General features: G+C 43.4%; 1 protein-coding gene across 4 annotated transcripts in view; it reads right to left on the bottom strand.

Annotated features, from left to right (window-relative positions):
* The window catches only part of LOC134357455 (glyoxylate reductase/hydroxypyruvate reductase-like), a 36,125-nt gene extending 28,112 nt beyond the window's left edge, over positions 1-8,013 (bottom strand). The window contains exons 1-2 of one of the 4 annotated variants that reach the window (XM_063069054.1): positions 6,894-7,094; positions 290-344 (exon numbers count right to left, since the gene is read on the bottom strand). In XM_063069054.1, coding sequence (XP_062925124.1) covers positions 290-344; positions 6,894-6,993 — 155 coding nt within the window. In that variant the 5' untranslated portion in view covers positions 6,994-7,094. Of the gene's footprint in view, positions 1-234; positions 261-289; positions 345-6,716; positions 6,848-6,893; positions 7,095-7,777 lie in introns of those variants that run through there. The other 3 variants (XM_063069053.1, XM_063069055.1, XM_063069056.1) reach the window with 3 other exon arrangements.
* Positions 8,014-17,582: the final 9,569 nt, after the last annotated feature.

Raw genomic sequence — 17,582 nt, 5'->3', positions numbered from 1 at the left:
AGACTTAGCATTAATTTCCTTACCTTTGTATGCTATACGACAGTTATAAACCCAAGGTCCTGTACTTTGCTTTATGCTGTTTTTTTGACTTAGATTGCAACATTCAAAAATTAGTTACCTATTCCCTTATGTATTTGTACATGGACCCACTTAAAATACAGTTTGGTTTTTATGTTGTCTATTGTACTCTGAAAATGCATAATGTCATACTTAACTACATTTGGTATCATTTACCATGTGTCCATATTTACTTATCCATGTTTGTTCGTTTAGACCAAAGATATCTGACCTGGATATCTCTTTCCATAAATAGTGCAAAACTTTCTGAATGTTTTCAACATTTTCTGAAAACGCAAGAGCAAGAAATAGCATCAGTACTGGGCCAGACATCCCTGAAGCCTTCCCCAACATTCAACACCATCACGGTAGATCTTTTACTTTTACCTCCAAGGCAATTTACATACCCTATTCCTTTATCCCTCAATTCATTTAACATCCAGAACCCTAAATCTTGAATAACTGTACACTGACGTTTTAATTTTCTGACCAAAGTTGATAACTACATATTTTTTGGCACGTGATATTCTGGCAGTCATATTTTTCTCTACTCACTTAGCCTGTCTACATCCTTTGAAGCTTCTTTGTATCTTCATCACAGATCCCATTCCCATTTAGTTGAAAACTTGAAGATAATACATTTGGCCCCCTCAGTCAGAACTTTTAAAGGTATGTAAAAAGGAGAAAACAGCAAAGGAAAAAATGGGTCCTTACAGACAAAATTCAAAGAAATTATGATGGTAAATAAGGAAATAACAGAGAAAATTAAACAATTTGTATCTGTCTTTGTGGAAGGTGGCTGAAAAAACCTGTCAGAAACACCAGAAGAGCATTGAGAATGAGAAAGTGAACAAAATCAGTTCCAGTTAAAATAAATTAGAGGTGTTCTTCAGTCTGAATATTGACAAATCCCATGGCCTGACGATCTACTTCTCAGAGTTTTGAAAGAGGAGAGAAGAACATTAATGGATACATTTGTTATTTGAAATTCTAGATTCTGGAATGGTTCCTATGGAAGGTTGCAAATGTGCCCAAGTTCAACGGAACGACAACTCTTGTCATTATGTAAAAATAGAGGAAGGGAGAAAGTTACTAATCTATCAGCGGGTGGGAAATGATAAAATCCATAATGACGAGAGAAGGAGCAGAATATCTAGGAGAAAAACTGGAATATCTAGAAAAACAAATGATAAAGATACATCTATTTTTATTTCAGATTTTCAGGATCCATGATCTTTAGCTTTACAGTCTCAAAAATAATAAGATTAAACAAAGTTGACATGAATTTATAAAAGGAAAATCATTTAACAAATCTACCGGAGTTTTTTGAAGTTATAATTAGCAGAATACACAAAGGAGAATCCGTGGATATGACATATTTTCAGAGGGGTTCCCACATCGAAGGTAGGTGAGCAAGCTTAAAGCACACAAACGAGATGATGTACAGCCAGTAAGGAGAATCAGTTCCAGACAGAAAGCAAAGAGTAGGAATACAAACAAGAGGAATTCTGCAGATGCTGGAAATTCAAGCAACACACATCAAAGTTGCTGGTGAACGCAGCAGGCCAGGCAGCATCTCTAGGAAGAGGTACAGTCGACGTTTCAGGTCGAGACCTGAACGTCTTTCAGGAATACACGTGTCTTTCCAGATTGGCAAACTCTGGCAGTGAATTAACACAGAGTGCTTGGTCCTAGCTATCAGAATCTACGTTACAAATTTAGCTGTATAAAACAATGGTGAGGCCTAATCTGGAGCACTGTGTGCAGTTCTGATCACATATCTACAGGAAAGATATCAAAAAGATTGAATAAGTACAGAGAAAATTTACAAGGATGTTGCCGGGACTTGAGGTCCTCAGTTATAGGGAAACGTTGAATAGGTTAGGGTAGGGGTTCCCAACCTGGGGTCTATGGACCCCTCAGTTAATGGTAAGTGCCCATGGTATAAAAAAAGATTGGGAACTCCTGGGTTAGGGGAATTCAGCAGGCCAGGCAGCATCTATGGAAAAGAGTAAACAGTCAATGTTTCGGGCCGAGACCTTTCAAAAGGACTGGAAAGGAAGAGCGGGAGTAAGAGGGTGGGTGGGGGGGGGGAGGGGAGGAAGAAGTACAATGATAGGCAAGGTGATAGACAAAACCAGGAGAGGGGGAAGGGTGAAGTAAAGAGCTGGGAAGTTGATTGGTGAAAGAGAAAAAGAACTGGGAAGTTGAATGGTGAAAGAGATGAAGGGCTGGGAAGTTGATTGGTGAAATAGATGAAGGGCTGGGAAGTTGATTGGTGAAAGAGATGAAGGGCTGGGAAGTTGATTGGTGAAAGAGATGAAGGGCTGGGAAGTTGATTGGTGAATGAGATGAAGAGCTGGAAAAGTTGATTGGTGAAAGAGAAGAAGAGCTGGGAAGTTGATTGGGGAATGAGATAAAGGGGTAGGAAGTTGATTGGTGAAAGAGATGAAGAGCTGGGAAGTTGATTGGTGAAAGAGATGAAGGGCTGGGAAGTTGATTGGGGAAAGATGAAGGACTAGGAAGTTGATTGGTGAAAGAGATGAAGGGCTGGGAAGTTGATTGGTGAAGGAGATGAAGGTCTGGGAAGTTGATTGGTGAAAGAGATGAAGGGCTGAGAAGTTGATTGGTGAAAGAGATGAAGGGCTGGGAAGTTGATTGGCGGAAGAGATGAAGGGCTGGGAAGTTGATTGGTGAAAGAGATGAAGGGCTGAGAAGTTGATTGGTGAAAGAGATGAAGGGCTGAGAAGTTGATTGGTGGAAGAGATGAAGGGCTGGGAAGTTGATTGGGGAAAGAGATGAAGGACTAGGAAGTTGATTGGTGAAGGAGAAGAAGGGCTGGGAAGTTGATTGGTGAAAGAGATGAAGGAATAGGAAGTTGATTGGTGGAAGAGATGAAGGGCTGGGAAGTTGATTGGTGAAGGAGATGAAGGGCTGGGAAGTTGATTGGTGACAGAGATGAAGGGCTGGGAAGTTGATTGGTGAAAGAGATGAAGGGCTGAGAAGTTGATTGGTGGAAGAGATGAAGGGCTGAGAAGTTGATTGGTGGAAGAGATGAAGGGCTGAGAAGTTGATTGGTGGAAGAGATGAAGGGCTGGAGAAGGGGGAACGTGGTAGGACAGGACAGAAGACCATGGAAGAAAGGGAAGGGGAAGGAGCACCAGAGGGAGGTGCTGATCAAATGAGGTGAGAAAGGGAACAGGAATGGGGGCATGATGAAGAAGGGGAGGGGAATCATGTACCAGAGAAATCGGAGAAACAAAGACAGAAAGTACTCTTGTTCATTGGATGGACAGTGGCTTACCAGAAAGACAACAAAAAAAAATCAATGGAACTTGTACTGTTTAAAGAACTCATGAAAATCTCTGCTTTTCATACCAAAGGGGTTTCTACTCCAGCTTTATATAGTTAATGTGTGATGATATTTACTTTAACCCACATCAATGTTGGACATCCAGGGAGTTGCTTGGGTCATTCCTTATAGAGACCACCAGTTCTGCTCCAATAAACATACTGGGAAATAGCTGTGAATTATTTACTGATTAAGGTTACCGTCATTTCCTATGGCTGAGAAGACTATTTCAATAGCCCATGTGACAAATATGTAAGAGCAGATAATATACATTGTAAGAACAGGCAAAGCAGGCACAGTAATAATCAGAAACTACTGTTTTCAATGAATAAAGACTGAATCCAAGTAAAGTTATTCCATATCTGTCTATTTGTGCATCTAAAACCAAGCCCCACGCCACCTTGTTTTCATTGAAACTGTCAAGAGAAGCTCAATTGTACGAGACCCTTCGTCAGGACTAACTGAAGGAAAAGCCAGTAAGAGATTTGAAAGTGGGAGGGAGAGGGGGAGATCCAGACAGGAGGGGGAGGGATGGAGCCAAGAGCTGGACAGGTGATTGGCAAAAGGGATATGAGAGGATCATGGGACACGAGGCCCAGGGAGAAGCAAAAGGGGGAGGGGGGAAAACCCAGAGGATGGGCAAGTCCAGAGGATGAACACTATCTAATGATAAGGGGTGTATTACTGGGGTATAGTCAGAGGGACAGAGGGAGAAAAAGGAGAGAGAGAGCATATAATGTAGGCAGGATTTTCAGGACAGCACTGAGAGAATGATGTAAAGTAAATGAAGGATCTTTTCAACAGGACTCTCTGACATTGTGTCACATTTGGGGAAATCTCCTCTTGAGACTTCGAATAGTGAAGGCTATGCAATTGTTTTCCATAATTTTCTGTACTGGTGCAATTGAATCAGATAGCGAACTTAGATTTGAGATTACAATATCGGCTTACTACGTTGATGGGGGGGGGTTCAAATCTGTAAACAGCTGCTCATGGAAGGCTTGATAAGTGTTTAGAGATAACAAAGAGGGAATGGTTTGGATTAAAATTCATTTGCACAGCATGAAGGATTTTGTGATGGCCTTCAGCTAAAATGTTTTGGGATCTTGATTATCTTATCATTGCCTATTTTTTAATCTGTGGTTGGTGACTGTTTTGTAGTAATTATTTACATTTCATAAAGAACAAAGTCTAAACCCATCTCCAAACGTATCTCTTGTATGCCCTCTCTGCTGTGTTGAAAATGCCACTGACATTGTTTCCTAATCTAATCTACTTATTCTCAGAACACAACTATTCGCTTCACTCTTAATCTCCTCAGTGTTGGCTTCTTCATACAGTATTAAAACTAACTGCCCAATTTAATTTAAGTCCTGACGAAGGGTCTCGGCCTGAAACGTCGACTGCGCCTCTTCCTATAGATGCTGCTTGGCCTGCTGCGTTCAGCAGCAACTTTGATGTATGTTGCTTGAATTTCCAGCATCTGCAGAATTCCTGTTGTTTGCCCAATTTAATCACTTTCTTTCATATCTTTTCACTCCATCTCAATCCTACAATTTGCATTCCTCACTAATTAAAAAAAGAACAATGAAGAAATTGAGCAACAGTCAATCACGTTACAAACCAAACAGCACAGTTCAACAACATACACTCTCCAATCCCACTCTTCCCTCCCCCAACTTCAAGTTCTACATGACTCCCAGGGTTTCCTGATCCCTTATAACTTTAAAAGTAAAAGCAAATAATTACATCTGTTTTAAAACTGAAATTAAAGCAACGTGTTATCACTACTAGGTGATCGGCTGAATACTTTGCAATTGTGAAATGCAACTAAATTCTTGCACTATTTTAAAGTAAAAACTTAAGAAGACACCAAGAACTTTTTACAGCAGCTAATGTAGCAATGACCACTGCACCACAAAATAATTTATCTCTTGCACTTTTTTGGTGATGCATTTAATTGAGGAAATTGGGTTTTAGTCATCTAGTGGCTAAGGGTGGGTGGAAAGTGGAGATACGTCTTACCAAAGGAGGCGTGAGGCTCTCCTTCCCTCCGCTAGCCAGCAGGCCACATATGATCAAAGTGTAACACCCGCACGCCCCCCCCCCGGGGTCAGGGTCATGTGAAGCCATGGGAGAAGATGTTGGATGGTCGTATGAGCAGCTGGTGCACATCACAAGTCCTGACGCCAGGCAGCCAATCTCTGAAGAGTATTGATATCGGTTTGGGTCACCTATCTTTAAAGACACCACTCAGAATGCAATGCAAACCCTGTCATACGACATAGCACATAATGATGATAAGTGGATAAAGATTAGGGGAAAAAATTAAGAAGGGGCGAGTGCATTCTTTTAAGTTTCTCCTATTCAACTAACAAAATTTGGGAGTAAGTTCATTTTTTTAAAAATTACTCAGTTGCAAAATCAGAGTTTCTAACATTTTGGCAATTACCTTGTACCCTCTACTGCACAAGTGGTCAAAAGCTGATTTGTTGCTGAAGCCAACATATGCCATATTGAAAGTGAATGAGTCACATTAGATATTGCCTTTTAATGAACCAAAGTTCTGATTTTTTAAACACATGCTGGGAATTCTCATGGTACTTTGTTTCCCCAAGACTTCATTACTTGTAAGCAGGGTTTCTACTGATTGTAACACATACCTTGAGGGAGGGAATGATTAAGATCTTTGAAACATATCTCATGTCTTATAATCACAACATCGTAACTTGAGCTAACAGAGAGCTCCTTTCTGTAGGAAATATAATGAGACTGAACCATACACAGCTCTCTACTCATCCACAAACTATTATATAAATGACAGCTCCACATTAATACTGTCTAGCAACAAAATTAAAGGCTAATTGATGTTTATTTTTAAGGAGCAATTTGACAATGTTATCCTTTGCATGGAATTGATTACCTTTGCATTCAAAGTCCCACCTAGCTCCACGTTCTACATTCTCATATCAATCAGAACCACACCAAAGCATCTCTAATACGTTGAAACATTTTGAAGGTATTATTTGGATCTGCCCTTAATATATTGTATAGTATTGTGAATTAACAAATCCACAGATCAGTGCTGACGTACTTCTGCCAGCTTCAGTACACATTAATGGAAGACAGCATTCAATATTTGCCTCTCAACAATATGTTTGGGAGCGCTAATCAATTCTATATTATATTATTTTAAAATTATAGTTCAAGTAAATTATTGGAGCTTACTTGCTCTTTTTTGCCCATCATCTTTGAAAGTAGATGAATGTTAAACTATTTAGATAGAATAAATCAAGTGCGGACTTACAAAGTAACCAAGAAGACTTCTCCCATTCCCCAGACATTTTACAGGGTAATTGAAACTCAACAATTACTGCTTTTCTTTATACTATAAATTTGTGATTCTCCTTCATCGCTGAAGGTATTGGCTCTCCTCACAGAAGCCCAGCTGCTCTGACTAGTTTTTGATATCTGCCCTACTGACCTTTCTTCCTACATGAACATGAAATATCAAAGGCAAGTTCCAATAAAACCAGGAGATGCTCTGGGCACTCAGGGACAGGTAGAGTTTGGAGACCCTTCATCGGAGTTCCAGCATCCACAATTTTAAATGATTCCCAAAGACTATCTCAATCCGTCTTCATGGCAAAATCAAAAGTGCTTCCTTCCAGCAAGGATCCCTGGCGGGGCACCTTAAGAAGTTAATTTTCCCCCACGTACAAGAGCAGTGCATTCACCAGTTGCGTAATACCTTGTTCTGCATGGCTCAGGTATTAACAGAGGTCAATTAACACAGATCCCTGCCAAGAAGGCAAATATTTATGCCTGTTTGTATGTACAGGTGTGTTGGGGAGAGGGTGGGGGGCAATGCTGGGGTAAGATCTCTTCGCTCCGTCAGCATTCCGCTCAAATTTGCAGGTGATCAGATGAATGAAGTACTGGGAGAGCCTTCAGCGACAATCATCATTAATCTTTTCCACACCTTTGCTCACTAATCGTTTCCAACGTTTGTTACATTTCTTTACTGAAGCGGCGCTCACTTTATGTACGCTTAGCTCGACTAGAGGTTCAGCACCTGGAACATTGAGCAAAAGACAAGCCCGGGGAAAGCGGAGATTCTGGGAGATACAGTAAATGTCAGAACGGAAAAATACACAGAAGTCTAACGAATTTTCTTCAACGGGTTGAAAATGCAGAACATCTTCAAGCCGGGATCAATTTCTCTCCGTGTTATTGAAAGCGTGTCCTCCACGCACTGCCCAACCGATCAAACACCCCCGGGTACAAAGTTCGTTTTGCAATGTGACAGGCAGGAAGACACTGATACTGCTCGACACATGACTCTTTCCCCAGCTATTCCTTACTTACATGCCCGAGTCCCGGAGCAGCTGCAAGGCTTTGTGTGGGATGCGCCGGGTCAGGTAGACCCGCGCCAGCTCCTGGTTGCCCTGCATGCTCTGTCCCGGCTCCCCGCTTGCAGCTCGGCTCAGCTGTGACAACACACGGCAGCTCAGACCCCTCGCTCTGCTCCTCAGCCACATCCTGCCAACGTGTATCGCCAAAGCAAACAAGGACTTTGAGACCTCTCCTCTTTGAATTAATTCAAACAAGGGGAGTCTTGCGAACTGACCAATATTTGATGGAGGTCATGTCGTCACTAAATGCGTTAGTCGATTTGCAATGGACTCTGGTCTCCCGGGGTCAAACATTACCACAGTGTTTCCCAACGCTTCTTTTAGCACCCCCCTGCAAGCTCTCAAATGCAACCGCATCTTTCTCGCACATCTATCTTCATCCCTCCCCACCCAAACGGAGCAATGATAAAGTTCTCCACACTCTCCATCCCAACAGTTTCCACATCCAATGGCTCATCGTTCCAAACATCTGACAGCTCCTAATGAAGCATTTGGAACCACCATTCAGGGCCCCAGACAGTCCTTCCAGGTGAGGTGACACTTCACCTGTGAGTTGGCTGGGGTGACATACTGTGTCCGGTTCTCCCAGTGAGGCCTTCTATATATTGGCGAGACTGGACGCAGACTGGGAGACCGTTTTCCTGAACACCTATGCTCTGTCCGCCAGAGAAAGCAGGATCTCCCAGTGGTCATGCATTTTAATTCCATGTCCCATTTCCATTCTGATAGGTCTCTCCACGGCCTCCTCTACCGTCAAGATGAAGCCACACTCAGGTTGGAGGAATAACACCTTATATTCCGTCTGGGTAGCCTCCAACCTGATGGCATGAACATCGACTTCTCTAACTTCCATTAATGCCCCTCCTCCCCTTCTTACCCCATCCTTTATTTATTTATTTATTTGTTTGTTTGTTTGTTATTCCTTTTTTCCCTCTTTTTTCTTTCTCTGTCCCTCTCACAATTACTCCTTGCCTGCTCTCCATCTTCGTCTGGGCTCCCCTCCCCCTTTCTTTCTCCCTAGGCCTCCCACCCCATGATCCTCTCCCTTCTCCAGCCTTGTATCCCTTTTGCAATCAACTTTCCAGCTCTTGGCTCCATCCTTCCCTCTCCTGTCTTCTCCTATCATTTCGGATCTCCCCCTCCCCCTCCCACTTTCAAATCTCTTGCTATCTCTTCTTTCAGCTAGTCCTGACGAAGGGTCTTAGCTCGAAATGTCGACTGTACCTCTTCCTGTAGATGCTGCCTGGCCTGCTGTGTTCCACCAGCATTTTGTGTGTGTTGCTTGAATTTCCAGCATCTGCAGATTTCTTCGTGTTTGCGATTTGGAACATACCTTCCCTTTGGCATGCCAAAGGGAGCATTAGTAGACTCTTCAATACAGACTGTGCCTCCCATAGCACTTCTCACTGCAATTGAACTAAATGATTCCTAACCAGTAAATGAAGGAGCTTTTCTATTTCATCTCCCCCAGCAGCACTGAAATGTTAATCAACAACAACCCCTCTCTCAATGCCAGCAAACCAAGGAGCTGATTATTGACTACAGGAGGCGGAAACTGGCCACCCATGTGCCGGTCTTCATCAGGGGATCAGAGGTGAGAGGGTCAGCAACTTTAAACTCTTCGGCATTTTCATTTCAGAGGATCTGTCCTGGGTGAGGACAATTACAAAGAATTCATGGCAGCGTCACCACTTTCTTCGAAGTTTGTGAAGGTTCAGCATGTCATCTAAAACTTTGACAAACTTTTATAGATGCTCAGTGGAGAGTATATTGACTGTTTGCATCATGGCCTGGTATGGAAACACCAGCATCCTTGAATGGAAAAGCCTGCAAAAAGTAGTGGATACAGCCCAGTCCATCACTTTGGACTAAAGCCCTGTTACCACTGAGCACATCTGTAAGGAGCGATGTTACAGGAAAGCAACATCCTTCATCAAGGATGACCGCCATCCAGGCCATGCTCTTTTCTCACTGTGCCATCAGGAAGGGGTACTGGAGCCTCAGGTTCCACACCACCGACAAACTATCCCATCTAGTCCTTTACAGTATGGGAGTCCCAGTCAATACAGTATGTGGAAAGTTAAAATCACCTACTATAACAATCTTATGTTTCTAGCAACAATATACAATTTCCCTACAAATTTGTTCCTCTAAATCCCTTGGACTGGTGGGTGGTCTGTGATATAGCCCCAGTAATGTGGTCATACCTTTCATAGTCCTCAGTTCCACCCATAATGCCTCACTAGACAAGTTCTCCAGTCTGTCCCGACTAAGAGACCACAACCAGTGGACCACGACCACTGGCTATTCATCCTCCCACTGAAGAATGCTGAAGATTTGATATGGGATGTCCTGGACTCAAGCACTCAGAAGGCAATATATCATCCGGGAATCTTGTTCCCTCCACAGAACCTTCTTTCTGTTCCCTTGATTAATGAATCCCCTATCACTACAGCTTGTCTCTTCTCCCCCTTCCTTTCAGAGTCACAGAGCCAGCCTCAGTGCCAGAAACCTGACCACTGTGACTTCTCTCTGCCAGGTCATCAGTATCCAAAGTGGTACCTGTTGTTGAGAGGGATGGCCGCAGGGGGGCTCTGCACTGGCTGTTTAACCTATGTCCCCTTCCTGACTGTCACCCAGTTTCCTGTGTCCTGCACCTTGGGTGACTCTATGTCCTATCTATCACCACCACCGCCTTCCCCACCCCGCGCCTCCCAAATGACCTGGAGTTCATCCAGTTCCAGCTCCAATTCCTTAACACGGAGTGTTAGAAGCTGCAACTGGATACACTTCTCGCAGTTGTAGTTGTCAGAGACACTGGAGGTCTCCCTGCCTTCCCACATCCCACAAGAGGAGCATTCAACTAACCTGCCTGGAATCCATACTGTTCTAACTGAGGAAATTTTAAAAAAACAATAAATAAGCTGTGGGGAAAAATCTACCCACAGCTTTCAAGCCTCTTCTTGGGTCCCTTTCGGAATGGCAGGTGGTGACCAGTGGGGTACCGCAGGGTTCAGTGCTGGGACCACGCTTATATACACTGGAATTTAGAAGGATGAGAGGGGATCTGATTGAAACATGTAAGATTATTAAGGGATTGGACATGCTGGAGGCAGAAAGCATGTTCCCGCTGATGGGTGAGTCCAGAACCAGAGGCCACAGTTTAAGAATAAGGGGTAGGCCATTTAGAACAGAGTTGAGGAAAAACTTTTTCACCCAGAGAGTGGTGGATACATGGACTGCTCTGCCCCAGAAGGCAGTGGAGGCCAATTCTTTGGATGCTTTCAAGAAAGAGATGGATAGAGCTCTTAAATATAGTGGAATCAAAGGTTATGAGGATAAGGCAGGAACTGGATACTGATTGTGGATGATCAGCCATGATCACAGTGAATGGCGGTGGTGACTCAAAGGGCCGAATGGCCTACTCCTGCACCTATTGTCTATTGTCTATTCTCGCTGAAGCCTCGAGTAGGTAAAGTCTCAAGATCCCCACTCCAGCACTGTCCACTCCAACAATGGCCCATTCCACCTGCTCCTGCCTTATTTTCATTTGTTCTTGCCTATCAATCCTGATCTCTGATTGGTCACTGTTCAACACACCAAACTACCCCGAGTCAATGGGGGTATTGGGGGTAAGGTATTGGTGTGGGTGGAGAATTGGTTAGCAGACAGGAAGCAAAGAGTGGGAATAAACGGGACCTTTTCAGAATGGCAGGCGGTGACTAGTGGGGTACCACAAGGCTCAGTGCTGGGACCCCAGTTGTTTACAATATATATTAATGACTTGGATGAGGATTAAATGCAGCATCTCCAAGTTTGCGGATGACATGAAGCTGGGTGGCAGTGTTAGCTGTGAGGAGGATGCTAAGAGGATGCAGGGTGACTTGGATAGGTTGGGTGAGTGGGCAAATTCATGGCAGATGCAATTTAATGTGGATAAATGTGAAGTTATCCACTTTGGTGGCAAAAATAGGAAAACAGATTATTATCTGAATGGTGGCCGATTAGGAAAAGGGGAGGTGCAATGAGACCTGGGTGTCATTATACACCAGTCATTGAAAGTGGGCATGCAGGTACAGCAGGCGGTGAAAAAGGCGAATGGTATGCTGGCATTTATAGCAAGAGGATTCGAGTACAGGAGCGGGGAGGTACTACTGCAGTTGTACAAGACCTTGGTGAGACCACACTTGGAGTATTGTGTGCAGTTTTGGTCCCCTAATCTGAGGAAAGACATCCTTGCCATAGAAGGAGTACAAAGAAGGTTCACCAGATTGATTCCTGGGATGGCAGAACTTTCATATGATGAAAGACTGGATGAACTAGGCTTATACTCGTTGGAATTTAGAAGATTGAGGGGGGATCTGATTGAAACGTATAAAATCCTAAAGGGATTGGACAGGCTAGATGCAGGAAGATTGTTCCCGATGTTGGGGAAGTCCAGAACGAGGGGTCACAGTTTGAGGATAAAGGGGAAGCTTTTTAGGACCGAGATTAGGAAAAACTTCTTCACACAGAGAGTGGTGAATCTGTGGAATTCTCTGCCACAGGAAACAGTTGAGGCCAGTTCATTGGCTATGTTTAAGAGGGAGTTAGATATGGCCCTTGTGGCTACGGGGATCGGGGGTATGGAGGGAAGGCTGGGGCGGGGTTCTGAGTTGAATGATCAGCCATGATCATAATAAATGGCGGTGCAGGCTCGAAGGGCCGAATGGCCTACTCCTGCACCTACTTTCTATGTTTCTATGTTTCTAATGCCTTATGTGATCAATTGGCAAACCTGAGTGAGCTACGTCTTCTTACACTTTGGATCTCCCATGCAGCGTCTCTGTGTGTTTGATTGCTTGATCCACTAAGTTCTTCTAGTGCTTCATTTTTCACTTACCCACCATCCTGCTTTCAATCACAGCGGGTGGGTTGAAATTCCACCAGCTGAAGGTATCTTGATTCTGTGATAACTGAATGGAATATTAAATGTGAAAGAGATGTACTAATACATCATGACAGCTCCTTTTCTCTGCATGTGCATGACTGGCGAATCTGAGTGATATGAGAGAAATACAGTGGAAGATAAGTTTTGTGATAGTTCTAGTTTTCCAGCTATTGAAATTTTGCGTATGATCTGTCCTCAGATTGAGCAATTCAAAAGTATTTGAAAAGCTATAATTATGGCCATCATTCATGTGGGATACTGTACTTAGAATTACATCTACTTGCCAGCTATCATCACTTTAGATTCAAACTCTCGAGTTCATTTCTGTTTTACGACATATTTAATACACTGAGAATATAAATTAAAAAAACAAGTAGAGGTAAAAGAATGTTGTCAGTTTGATTAAGAAACAAGTCATAGATTAAATCTTGCATTTAGCATGGCTTATCTTAGTTATATAGTGACATCCTCTGGCCCTCAAGGACTCATTAGAGGACCTGAACGAATACTCCATGGTTGTCACGGACTTTATAAAGTCCATCATGGATGAGTGATCCGCTATCGACTGAGGGCCAAAGCAGTGGCGTTCAGATCTGGCGACCAAGTAAAATACAGGTATGACCTCTGGAAAGCCATCTCACATGCAAAGTGGCAATTCCAGACCAATCTTGAATTGAAGAAGGATGCTTAACAGCTGTGGCAGGACTTGAATGTTAACACCTCCTACAAGATAAAACCAAGCGATATATGTGAAAACAAGGTTTCGCTCCTAGACAAGCTCATTTTATGTTTGCTTTGACTGACAGAATATGAAGGCAGCTTCAAAAGCTCCCACAGCCCCCAACAACCCTATGATTTGAGTCTCTCAGGCAACCTTCAGAAGGGTGAACCCATGGAAAGCATCCAGATGGGGTACCTGGCCGAGTACTGTAGACCTGTTCTAATCAACTGGCTGGAGTGTTCATTGATATCTTTAATCTCTTGCTTTGGCAGTGTGTAGTATCCATCTGCTTTAAGCAGGCTTCAATTTTACCAATAAGAACATGGTAACCTGCCTCAGTGACTATTGTCCAGTAGCATTTACATCCACCGTGATGAAGTATCTTGACAGGGTGATGACGAAACATATCAACTCCTGCCTGAGGCATGACTGGAACCCACTCTGATTTGTCAACAATCACAACAGGTCACCAGAACATGCCATTTCACTGGTTCTTCATTCTACCCTGGAACTTCTGGAGAGTGAAGATGCATAAATCAGGATGCTCTTCATTGATACAACTCAGCACTCAACACTATTATCCCCTCAAAACTAATCAAGAGGCTCCAAGACCCAGACCTCAGTATCTCCTTGTGAAACTGGATACCTAATAGTGAGAGGTACGGAATGGGGTTTCTGTAGCAACAGGCAGGATTTAAGGATGGTGTGTTGCCTCCCTGGTGCCAGGATCCAGGACGTCACAGACCGATTGCAGGCATGGGTGAAGGTGAACAGCCGGAAGTGGTGGTGCATGTCAGCACAAAATACATTGGGAAGAGGAGGAAAGAAATTCTGCAGCGTGACTTCAGAGAACTCGGAAGGCTGAAAAGCAGGACCTCCAGGGCGGTTATCTCCGGTTTGCTTCCAGTTCCTCGTGCTGGTGAGGGCAGGAACAGGGAGATAGGGGATCTGAATTTGTGGCTGAGGAGCTGGTGCGGGGAGCAGGGATTTAGATTCTTGGACCACTGGGATCTGTTTTGGGGTAAGGATGAATTGTACAGAAGGGACGGGTTGCATCTTAACAGATGGGGGACCAGCATTCCGGCAGGCAGGTTTGCCACTGCTGTACGGGTGTGTTTAAACTAAGTAGTGGGGGGAGGGCACGAACTGGAAATATAAGGATGGAGTTAAAGGGAAAGAGAGAATAAGAAAAGTTAAGAAAGACAACAGAATTAACGGGGCAGAGAGCTCAGGAAGGGATCGGAGAGTATGGCCAAGTGCAATAGGAATCGATGTGTAAGGTGAGGGGAGTAAAAGTAGTACTTTAAATGGATTAAAAGTATTATATATGAATGCACGGAGTATAAGAAATAAAGTGGATGAGCTTGAGGCTCAGTTGGAAATTGGCAAGTATGATGTTGTGGGAATAACAGAGACATGGCTTCAAGAGGACTAGGGCTGGGAAATGAATATTCAGGGTTAACATCCTATTGAAAGGACAGACAGGTTGGTAGAGGGGGTGGGGTGGCTCTGTTGGTGAGGAATGAAATTCAGTCACTTGCAACGGGGGACATAGAATCAGGAGACGTAGAGTCAGTATGGATAGAACTGAGGAACTGTAAGGGCAAAAAGACACTAATGGGAGTTATCTACAGGCCCCCAAACAGTAGCCTGGATATAGGGTGCAAGTTAAATCAAGAGTTAAAATTGGCATGTCACAAAGGTAATTCTACAGTTGTTATGGGGGATTTCAACATGCAGGTAGACTGGGAAAATCAGGTTGGTACTGGACTCCAAGAAAGGGAGATGGATTCTTAGAGCAGCTTGTATTAGAGCCCACCAGGGAGAAGGCAATTCTAGATTTAGTGTTGTGTAATGAGCCAGATTTGATAAGGGAACTCGAGGTAAAGGAGCCATTAGGAGGTAGTGACCATAATATGATAAGTTTTAATCTACAATTTGAGAGGGAGAAGGGAAGATTGGAAGTGTCAGTATTACAGTTGAACAAAGGGAACTATGGACCATGAGGGAGGAGCTGGCCAAAGTTGACTGGAAAGATACCCTAGCAGGGATGATAGTGGAACAACAATGGCAGGTATTTCTGGGAATAATACAGAAGGTGCAGGGTCAGTTCATTCCAAAGAGGAAGAAAGATTCTAAGGGGAGTAAGGGGAGACTGTGGATGAAGGGAAGTCAAGGACAGTATAAAAATAAAAGAGAGGTAGTATAACATAGCAAGGATGAGCAGGAAGCCAGAGGATTGGGAGACTTTTAAGGAGCAACAGAAGATAACTAAAAAGGCAATACGGTGGGGTGGGGAGATGAGGTACAAAGGTAAGCTAGCCAAGCATATAAAGGAGGAGAGTAAAAGCTTCATACATCAAAGTTGCTGGTGAACGCAGCAGGCCAAGCAGCATCTATAGGAAGAGACTGCACCTCTTCCTATAGATGCTGCTTGGCCTGCTGCGTTCACCAGCAACTTTGATGTATGTTGCTTGAATTTCCAGCATCTGCAGAATTCCTGTTGTTTGAGAGTAAAAGCTTCTTTAGGTATGTGAAGAGAAAAAAATTAGTTAAGACCAAATTTGGGCCCTTAAAGACAGAAACGGGTGAAATTATTATGGGGAACAAGGAAATGGCAGATGAGTTGAACAGATACTTTGGATCTGTCTTCACTAGGGAAGACACAAACAATCTCCCAGATGTAATAGTGGCCAAAGGACCTAGGGTAACAGAAGAACTGAAGGAAATTTGCATTAGGCAGAAAATGGTATTGGATAGACTGATGGGACTGAAGGGTGATAAATCCCCAGGGCCTGATGGTCTGCATCCCAGGGTACTTAAGGAGGTGGCTCTAGAAATCGTGGACTCATTGGTAATCATTTTCCAATGTTCTATAGATTCAGGATCAGTTCCTGCGGATTGGAGGGTAGCTAATGTTATCCCACTTTTTAAGAAAGGAGGGAGAGAGAAAACGGGCAATTGTAGACCAGTTAGTCTGACATCAGTGGTGGAGAAGATGCTGGAGTCAATTATAAAAGATGAAATAGCGGCATATTTGGATAGCAGTAGCAGGATAGGTCCGAGTCAGCATGGATTTATGAAGGGGAAATCATGCTTGACTAATCTTCTGAAATCTTTTGAGGATATAACTATGAAAATGGACATGGGAAAGTCAGTGGATGTAGTGTACCCGGACTTTCAGAAAGCCTTTGATAAGGTCCCACTTAGGAGGTTAGTGGGCAAAATTAGAACACATGGTATTGGAGGTAGGGTACTGACATGGATAGAAAATTGGTTGGCAGACAGGAAACAAAGAGTAGGGATAAACGGGTTCTTTTCAGAATGGCAGGCAGTGACTAGTGGGGTACCGCAAGGCTCGGTGCTGGGACCGCAGCTATTTACAATATACATTAATGATTTAGATGAAGGGATTAAAAGTAACATTAGCAAATTTGCAGATGACACAAAGCTGGGTGACAGTGTGAAATGTGAGGAGGACGTTATGAGAATACAGGGAGACTTGGACAGGTTGGGTGAGTGGGCAGATGCTTGGCAGATTCAGTTTAATGTGGATGAATGTGAGGTTATTCACTTTGGTGGCAAGAACGTGAAGGCAGATTACTATCTGAATGGTGTCAAGTTAGGAAAAGGGGAAGTAAAACGAGATCTGGGTGTCCTTGTTCATCAGTCACTGTAAGTAAGCATACAGTGTTACGTACCCCGTAACTGGGTTGCCAGACCAGCAGAAATGGAACACTCGTTGGAGTCTGGATTACTAGGAACTAATAAAATTTTATTAAAGAAATAAGTAACACAGTACTCTAATCGTAAGGATATAAATGTGACAGGTTAGCAATGATAATACACACATGTACACAGAACTAGGGTAATAGGAATCAACCAAGATCTATTGCAGTCTAGGGGTAAAATGATCAGTCTTAAGTGATGCAGAGTTCAGTTCTGTTTAGTGCAGTTCACAGTAATCGCTGTTGTACTGTTGGAGAGAGAGAGAGAGGGGGGATGCAATTTGGTTCAGGCAGACCTTTAATGTCTTTGCAGTTGGTTTCAGGCAGACCCTTTTTGATGTCTTCTATCCCACTGTGGTCACCGACTGTGACCCCTCTG

This window comes from Mobula hypostoma, chromosome 16, assembly GCF_963921235.1.
Source record: "Mobula hypostoma chromosome 16, sMobHyp1.1, whole genome shotgun sequence".
NCBI classification, from domain to species: domain Eukaryota; kingdom Metazoa; phylum Chordata; class Chondrichthyes; order Myliobatiformes; family Myliobatidae; genus Mobula; species Mobula hypostoma.
This window is presented reverse-complemented; position numbering and strand designations above follow the sequence as displayed.